This window comes from Halichoerus grypus, chromosome 2 (assembly GCF_964656455.1).
Source record: "Halichoerus grypus chromosome 2, mHalGry1.hap1.1, whole genome shotgun sequence".
Lineage (NCBI taxonomy): Eukaryota > Metazoa > Chordata > Mammalia > Carnivora > Phocidae > Halichoerus > Halichoerus grypus.
The window spans coordinates 32,037,004-32,046,501 of NC_135713.1; the positions used below are offsets into that span (position 1 = coordinate 32,037,004).

The 9,498-nt window shown below is 43.4% G+C and overlaps 1 protein-coding gene across 1 annotated transcript in view; it reads left to right on the forward strand.

Moving 5' to 3' along the window:
• The window catches only part of C7 (complement C7), a 50,944-nt gene extending 42,139 nt beyond the window's left edge, over positions 1 to 8,805 (forward strand). The window contains exons 16-18 of the mRNA XM_036068459.2: positions 2,613 to 2,703; positions 5,919 to 6,103; positions 7,546 to 8,805. Coding sequence (XP_035924352.1) covers positions 2,613 to 2,703; positions 5,919 to 6,103; positions 7,546 to 7,727 — 458 coding nt within the window. The 3' untranslated portion in view covers positions 7,728 to 8,805. The remainder of the gene's footprint in view (positions 1 to 2,612; positions 2,704 to 5,918; positions 6,104 to 7,545) is intronic.
• The last annotated feature ends 693 nt before the right edge of the window (positions 8,806 to 9,498 follow it).

A 9,498-nucleotide genomic window follows, 5' to 3' on the forward strand; every position in this document is an offset into this window, starting at 1 on the left:
CATCTCCAGAGCTTTCTCATCTTCCCAAACTGACACTCTGTGCTCATTAAACACTAACCACTCATTTCTCCCTCCCTCCATCAATATGTAGTCTTGACGTAAAGATATATGAAGATAACCAAGCTATATGTTCTTAAATGCAAAGGTCTTTGGTCTAGCTAATTCTACCAGTGATTTTTCATAAAGAAATTATAATAGCTTCTAGAAAACATTTAAAATCTAGAATTTCATTCTTATGAATGATTAGTAAATAAAGTTTAAAAAAATATTTTTTCTAGTTTTATTGAGAAATAATTGACATACATCACTGTAGAAGTTCAAGGTGTACATCATGATGGTTTGATTTATATCTATTGTGGAATGATTACCACAGTAGGTCTAGTTGACATCCATCATCTCGCTAAAATACAATAAAAAAAAAGAAAATTTCTCCTTGTGGTGAGAACTCGCAGGATCCACTCTCCCAACAGCCTACCCGTATATCATAGAGCAGTGTTAACCATAGTCTTTGTGTTGCACTTTACATCCCCAGTACCCATCTATCTTATAACTGGAATTTTGTACCCTTTGACCACCTTCTTTGTATTCCCTCTCCCCTCTCCCCTGCCTCTAGCAAATAAACTTCTAAGCGTAATGCAGAACTCATTTATATGATTTTATCATTGAACTTTAGTTTTGGTACATTTAGATTAGACTTTCTCAACCCCAACACTATTGGAATTTTGAACCTGGTAATTCTTTGTTGTGGGAGCCCGACCTGTGCATTGTAAGATATTTAGCAGCATCCCTGGTCTTTACCTACTAGATGCCTGTGGCACCCCCTCACCCCTGGTTATGATAACCAAAAATGTCTCTAGACATTGCCGAATTGCCACTGGTTGAGAAGCACTGATCTAGATAACACCATCTTTTTGTTGTTGTTCAGTGAGGGAGGGGCAGAGGGATGGAGTCTGCTAAGTGTGGTGGCCCAAGGTGGGGCTGGATCTCATGACTCTGAGATCATGACCTGATCCGAAATCAGGAGTTGGACACTTAACCGACTAAGCCACCCAGGCGCTCCCTGGAGAACACCATCTTAAAAAACATTTTATTTTGGAACAATATTAGATTTCAGAAAAGCTGCAAATACAGTTTTTGTATACCCTTCACCATGTTCTCAAAATATTAACATCTCATATAACTTGACATAATTTAGTGGGTTAATTAAGACATTTAATATTAGTATAATACTATTGACTAAACTACAGATTTTATTTTTTCTACTATATCCATTTAATGGTCTAGGATCCAATTCAGAATACTACATTGCATTTAGGATAATAGTCTTTTAAAGGGAAGTGTTTAAAGAATGAGCAGTCATTACAGATGTGGCTGGACATGGCAGGCTATGCTTTACATTGCTGCCAAATTTTACAAGTTATGAATTGTTCATGAGATTTTACTGTCATGTCTAAAGCTCTTAAGTTTTCCAAAGTGAGGAAGTATTGCACAGTTTGTGCATCCATAAAAATATGCTCCTCAGATAAATTACCTTTATAGATATATCCAACACAGAACTAGTTTTATGATGGGAAAGTATATGCCACTGAATTCCATTGTCATGAAGCTGGCAGGCAGTGGAAATAGCAGGATATTTTAGGCTATTCACCTTGTAATCAGGGATAGCTGAGGAGATGGCCGTCAAATTAAGCTCTTGTAAGCTGGACCAAGGTGTTTTCCTGTCAAAATTGGAATGGTGGTTGACTTTGATCAGTTTGTAGAAAACACAAAGCAATGGAAAGGATTTTATTAAATGTAAATACTTCTAGATATTGACTCACTATTGAAGGGAAACCAATTAGACATTTACATGTGAGAGGTTATTATATATCTTGGGGTACTAGGGAGTTCTCCATGTATAGATCACATTGTGTTGCTTTCTGTCCCACTATAGACAGAGTGGGTAAAATGCAGTCCAGACAACAGTTTATAAATCGCAATTTCTTAATGAAAGGGAGCCTTCTCCCCTGGCCTTGAGTTGAGACAAACATGGACTTAAATCCTGGCTTGGCCAATCTGTTAAACATGTGAACTAGCACCAATTTCTTAGCTTTTCTGACCCTTTGTTTGTTTGTTTCTTTTTTTTTTTTTTTAAGATTTTTATTTATTTATTTGACACGGAGAGAGCACAAGCAGGGGGAGCGGCAGGCGGAGGGAGAGGGAGAAGCAGGCTTCCCACTGAGGAGGGAGCTCGATGTGGGGCTCGATCCCAGGACCCCAGAATTGTGACCTGAACTGAAGGCAGACGCTTAACCGACTGAACCACCCAGGTGCCCTTGACCCTTAGTGTCTTTAACTCTGAAGTGGGCATCTGTTAAGGAGGATTAAATATCACAATAGTCAATGCTCACACAATAGGAAATGCTCAAGAAATGGTAACAATGAAATTATTTGTAGGGTACTCCTAGGAATGCTCTGTCTCCTGTAAAATGCTTTACAGCTTTGTTTTTCGACTGTACAAATTTGTGGCAGTTGAGAAGATTACAGAACCTGGTTCAACAATTAAAATAACATCTTGTTTACCACAAAGAAGCTCTTCGAATGACTGCGTCTCCCTTACCCTTTTCTTTCAGAGGCCTCTTTGCCACGAGCAGTGCCCAAATGTCAGCGCTGGGAGAAACTGCAGAATTCAAGATGTGTTTGTAAAATGCCCTATGAATGTGGGTAAGCTCTGTTTTTGCTTTTTAAAAAATTTTTATTTTATTATTTTTATATTTTATTTTTATTTGTTTTATTTTATTCAAGATAAAAAAAAGTGTGTCAGTAGATACTAGTCTCTCTGTTAGATCGAAGGTGCTGCTGACCAAGGGTTAAGGATCTTTGTTTGCGTCTTAGCCTGGCCCATCTACTGTCTGTTATTTGCCTGGGTCACCCCAGGCCTGGCAACCAGCGGCGTTAAGCAGTGTTCTATTCCGTCTAGAGAAAGGCTGAAGGACTCGGGCACTGCTTGTTTTATACATGAAATGGGGCAAAATGAAAACACTGTCACTCGAGGATTTAGAGCTTGAGGAAATTAGGGTTGAAATTCCCTTGAAATATAAACTCTTATGCAGTGTTCCAACAGAGGTAACAAGTAGCTGCTTTTCCGATTCTCAAAATGGCTGTGTCTTGAGATGGGCATTATAAGAATGCCACCCAGCTTGCAATCACTCTGCTGTAGGTGGATAGCTGAAGTAGGTACTAGATGTCTGGGTTATGGTCCTAGTGGGACAAGGGAGTCTGTCTGACTGCCTTAGGACAAGAGGAGCTTTCCTAGCGGGACTATTTATAGACATGTGGGCAGAAGGAAGGAAACTGCACACCAGGGGGCAGTAGTCCCTGACTGCCAACAGCCAGGGTGCATATCCATGCCCGGGGCCTGAAGCAGTGACAAGAGGGGCTTTTATGCAAAGCTGGAGACAGAGAAGACTGTGCAGATGGCAGCTGAGGAAGAGCTGAGTCCCTCATTTTAGGAACCTCAGAGAACGTCCCCCCCCCACCCCCCCGGCCCTGGAGTGAGCCAGAGCACTAAACATCTCTCCAATCTCCTGCCATTGATCAAATGCACCTGAAGCTAGAGGATAAGGAAGTGGTTCATAGTGTCAGCCTTCCGGGCAGTGGGGTGGAGAATGGAGAGTGAATCTGGAGAGGCAAATGGGAGAGATCTAAGCCCCCAGATTTATTGGTCATCTTTAAGTTTGAATCAAAACATACGATTACTGACCAATTACAGTTGACCCTTGAACAACACGGGGGTTGGGGTGCCGAACCCTTCACACAGTCAAAAATCCACGTATAACTTTTGACTCCCCCCAAAACTTAACTACTGATAGCCTACTATTGGCTGGAAACCTTACCAATTACATAAATATTTTTTTAAAAAAGATTTTTATTTATTTATTTGAGAGAGAGAGAGGGTGAGAGAGCGCAAGCACGGGGAGTGGCAGGGAGAGGGAGAAGCAGACTCCCTGTTGAGTAGGGAGCCTGATATGGGGCTCCATCCCAGGACCTTGGGATCATAACCCGAGCCGAAGGCAGGCGCCTAACCGACTGAGCCACCCAGGGGTATATACTGTATTCTTTTAATAAAGTGATCTATAGAGAAGAAAATACTATTGAGAAAATCATGAGGAAGAGAAAATACATTTATAGTATCAAAACAAATCTCTGTATAAGTGGACCCGCAGTGCAGTTCAAACCAGTGTTGCTGGAGGGTGAACTGTACTTGGCTTTCAATTATTACTGTCCCCGAAACACACATCTAACTCCTTGAACACCTACAGTGGGTAATGGTGATTGTGGCAGTATCTTATTTATTTTTTTCTTTTTTAAAGATTTTATTTATTCATCTGAGACACAGAGATAGAGAGAGAGCACGAGCAGGGGGAGAGGCAAAGGGAGAGGGAGAAGCAAGCTCCCCGCCGAGTCAGGAGCCCGATGCGGGGCTCGATCCCAGGACCCTGGGATCATGACCTGAGCCGAAGGCAGACGCTTAACCATCTGAGCCACCCAGGCGCCCCTGTGGCAGTATCTTATAAGTAACTTCTTTCGAGAAAAATATAGCCAAACAGTGTAAATTGTAGTGGTTGTCCACCCAGGGTGTTCTGACTGTGGTGTTATTTTTTTATGAATCATTGTTGACTTTGATTCACTTTCATCCTCTTTCCAACTTTTCTGATTCATTTACTTTATCTGTAGCCTGCTGTTTATAGACATGGTGTGAGCTTTCTATCAGATACTGATAACAAGGTGGCTTTGCCAGGTCTCTGCAAAGGTCTCAGCTCCCTTTGAGCTGTTCTGAGGAGTTCAATTTAAAGCTTAAGTAAGCAGATAAAAGAAAGATACAAGGATTTGTTTTTGTGATGTAAATAACTCCAAGTAAATTTAGCTCTTGGTATTGAAGAAAATATTAGAGCTAAATATATATAAAAATAAATATAAACTCCATCTACCATACAAAAATACTTTGTTGTCTAAGCGTTCACTACAGTAATGCCTTCCTTATCTTAACATTCAGGAAGGTGTTTGTTTTTATTAGTGACCTTTCCAAAAAGCCGAATCTCACCATTTTAGCATGCATGCTTAAGAAACAAAAAAGTAATATATTTTTATAGAAATATTTCTAAACTACTTTGTAAACATCAATACTTTAAAAAATCCCATTGATTATGTTAACTTTGTTTTCGTTTTTTGAGAGACAATGAAAGACTAAGGAACTGGTCCAGGTTAAAGGAGATGAAAGAGACATGGCAACTGAATGGAGTGTGTGATCCTTGGACTTTGGAGAGGGAAAAAAAGATGTAAAGGGCATTTAGGGAACAGTTGACAAATATTGTCTGTGAAATAGATAGTAGTATTGTATCAATATTAAAAATCCTGATTTTGATAACTATACTGTAAAAAAAAATCCCATTGAAAAATACAATTTCATCTTCTCTTGAGGATTTGGTCATCAAGTGTTGGACAATGCATACAGGCCTGCTGGCCTGGAAGGACCTAATTTCTCCTGCAGTCAACAGTCCCACCAGACTACAGTCTCTGAGTGTGTGATCTTTGCTGATTTTCTGCCTCCTTCCTGCTTGTCAACCCACCAGTGTCCTGAGCAGACCTTGCCTTCTCTTCTAATTTGCTCTATCCGATCTGCTCTAGATGAAACTAGAGCAACACGAGACACCTAAGCTTGTAAAAATTGTGAGCAAATAGGAGCAAAATATGTTCATTTTGAAGACCTGAGGAGGGTGAGCCCCAGGCATGAAGGAGATCGCAGTTTCTGCTCCATCTTTTTGCTGTGGCTGGTAACGTCGGAGGCCCTGAGCTCAGAGCCTCTCCTTTCGCTTCTCATCCTCCATTTTGAAGACTGAAGATCTTCTAAGTAATGTAATTTTAAAAATTTGTTTCAGATCCTCCTTGGATGTATGTGCTCGAGATGAGAGAAGCAAAAGAATACTGCCTCTGACAGTTTGCAAGATGCATGTTCTCCACTGTCAGGGTAGAAATTATACCCTTGCTGGGAGGGACAGTTGCACTCTGCCTGTCCCCACTGAGAAAGCCTGTGGTGCCTGTCCACTCTGGGGAAAATGTGATGGTAAGGGGCATTTCATACTTGTAACTATAACAATGCGAAGGTAGTAGTACTGAGGTTTTTAAAACTGGGGGTTCTAGTTTAGCAGCAAATCCAAGCAGATCCCTGAGGATGTGAAAGTCTCAGGCTGGTCCAAGAGTGAACTGTCCTTGCCCACAGCCTTCCCTGGGGAGCCGGGGCGGGGGGATCGAGTACCTAAGAGGACAAAAACCCATCCTCAATGGTCTGAATGTCCTCCCAAACCCTGGTGCTTCCCATTTCCCCTTCATGGTTTTTGCTCCTTGTATTATCCAGATTATGTATTCATTTTAAAAAATAGACTCACATAAAAATACCTATTTTTAAAAAAGGACATTTTCTTATCACTTTCTTAAAAGGAACTATCGCGTGCCATAAATATTAGGTAACTATAAAAATACATGTAAAGAAACAAAATAAGGTTGTAGAGTCTAGCCAGATGGGGCTGGCAGCTTGAGGGGTACTGCTTCTGTGGGAGAAAGGGAGTTTAGCAAGTGTTAGGGGAGTGTTAAAAGCCTGTCAGTGCCAAGGTGACACTTTCTCCTAGAAATAATCAGAAGAATTTGAAGACGATAGAAAAAGGAGTTACTTTTTCAGCTTGTGGCTCGAGATTTGCCAGCACTACGTCCCAGTAGCACTTACGATGATCTTAAATAGCACCCTTGCATGGCCTTCCTCCCAGTTTTAGCTACACTACTAAGGGGGAAAGCCTGCGTGGCCGGAGCCAAGTCACTGCCCTCAGTTTCCCCATCTGTGGAAATTTGGGAGCTGGACTGTGTGATCTGTGAGATCTCTGCCAGCAACTCATGCCCTCCCCGTGGCCTGTCAGCCGGGCCCTTTTCCTCTCACTCCTGGACAGTTCGTGGCCCAAGCCAGGACGTACTGAACCCCAACCACTGGGTCACATTAGGATTGGCAGTCACCAGTGGGCTGGCTGGCACCTGCAGCGCACACAGTGAATTCCTCCCCAACTCATTTCTGGCTTATTTTTACAGGCTATATGGCCTTTTGCGTTTTATGCCCTATGTCTCAAAGCGAATTGAATTCTTTTCTTTGTCCTTGTTTGAGCCTTGCAGCAACTTGGTCTTTGCTGAGGTCTCCTGATCTGTCAGGGGTTGAGGGATTTATATTCAGTTTCTGGCTTCCCTAGACAGCACGGAGAGAGGACTGGGGAGCCCTTGACTTGGAGAGAGTTGGCCCACGTGAGTCCGGCCAATCGGCCTGGCCAGCCTCAAACCCTGCTTATTCGGAGTGCAGCAAAATGCCTCACTTTCCCGGTCCTAGTGCTTTCCCGGGGGGGCTGGTTGCGTCCCCCGAGGCAGGCGCTTCTAGCGATCTCTGTAGAGCATCGTGATTTTGGAGGTTATGTGCCCGGACTCTCCCCGCTCCCCCACGTGCCATTAAGCCTCCGTCGTTTATGTTTCCAGCCCAGAGCGGCAGGTGTGTCTGCAGAGAAGCCTCGGAGTGCGAGGAAGGCGGCTTTCGCGTCTGCGTGGAAGTGGACGGCGTGGAGCAGACGATGAGCGAGTGCGCGGCTGGCGCGCTCAGGTGCCGAGGGCAGGACGTCACTGTCACCAGCACAGGGCCCTGCGCCGCGGGGACCCCGTAGGCTCCCGGGCCCTGGGCGGAATCCCACAGCCCGCTGTGGCTGAGTTCAAACACACGTAACTGAGCGCTTGAGGCGACTCTGCCGCCGGGGAGGCACCTTCCTTCTCCTGGCCGTGCACCGTCTCTCCTCAACTCCCAGCTGCGGGCACCAGCGCAGCGCCCCCCGCCCCCCGCCCCCCGCCCCCCGCCCGGTTCTGCCAAACCCGAATCCAGATAACAGGCCTTCTCTTCTTATGTCAAATGTCAGTCAGGATGAACAACGCACACGAACCTGTGCAAGAGCTGACTGTGTGTCCTTGGACACATTGCTCACTTGTCTGGACCTTGACTTTCTAAATCCGAAAATGAGAGGCTTAGGCCAGAGAAACTCGAATCCTCCCTTCAGCCCTAGGATTCTTTAACACATGATTGACCCCACCCATGGGCCAGAGCACACTGTACAGATGGATTAGGAAAAACAGTAAGATGAGAGAGGTTGGCTTCCCTCAGGGAAGCTGAATGCTTAGGGGACCTGGAATGGAAAAAGACAGATACAATTATCCACCCCGAGCAGCCGTCTCAGGTTTCCCCCTGGGACTCCAGCACCACATGCAGGCATCCGAACCCCGGAAATGTCAGAACCACTGTGCTATCCTCACTGGCACCCTCTGCCTTCTTGTCTGAGCACAAATACAACCCCCTCTTCTCTCTGGGGCTTTTCTCTAGGGCGTGTCAAGCGCAAGAACTGCAATTTGCCCCCTCTCCCCCCTTTTCTTTTGTAGGAAGCTGAGTTCATGCCTGAGCTATTGAGAGATTGTGTATTTGACAGCACAGTTTTCTCGCATATGAATACATGCTTGGATTTTTCAGGGGGCCACACAGGTACATCAATTTGAGACATTGGCCTTCTATTTATTCCTTATTCATCTTTCTTCAAAACAAAAAAGCAGCTGTGGGAGATGAAATGAGAGGGCTTAAATGGAATTTAAAATATGCTTTCATATACAAATAATAACTGTGTACTTTTCTGGTACTGATAAATACATTTCAACAAAAGCTTAGTTAAAACGACAATGATTAAAATCTCATTAAAGATCCTATTCTTTGGAATTTTTTTCAACTGTATTATGTTTAATTTTAAAGAATCTTTCCACGAAGAACGGCTAATGTGTTCTTTTTAAATATATTTTTACTTTTTAAATTACTTTACTGAGGTATGATTGACATGTAAAAAGCTATACAAATTTAATGTATACAACTCCGATGAGTTTGGGGATAAGTATGCATCAATCAAGACCATAAACATATCTATCACCTCCTGAAGTTTTCCCCCACCTCTCTTCTCATTGTTGTTGTTATTTATTTATTTTATGGTAAGAACACAACATAAGATCTTCCTTCTCAGAAAACATTTTTAAAAAGAGTTTATTTATTTATTTTAAAGAGAGGGCTTGCACGGGACAAGGGGGAGGAGCAGAAGGGAAGGGGAGAGGGAGATAACCTTCAGCAGACTCTGCGTGCTGAGTACATCCTGAGCGTAGAGCCTAATGTGGGGCTCCATCCCACCACTCAGGGATGATGACCTGAGCCAAAACCAAGAGTCACGCACTCAACTGACTGAGCCATGCAGGCGCCCCCCTTCTTAGAAAATTTTAAGTATATGTTAAAGTATTGTTAGCGATAGGCATTTTGGCTAACACATAGCTACAGCAATGCCGTATAGTGGATCTCCAGAACTTCCTCATCTTGCATAACTAAACCTTGCTACTCTTTGACCATCATGTCCCCAAATC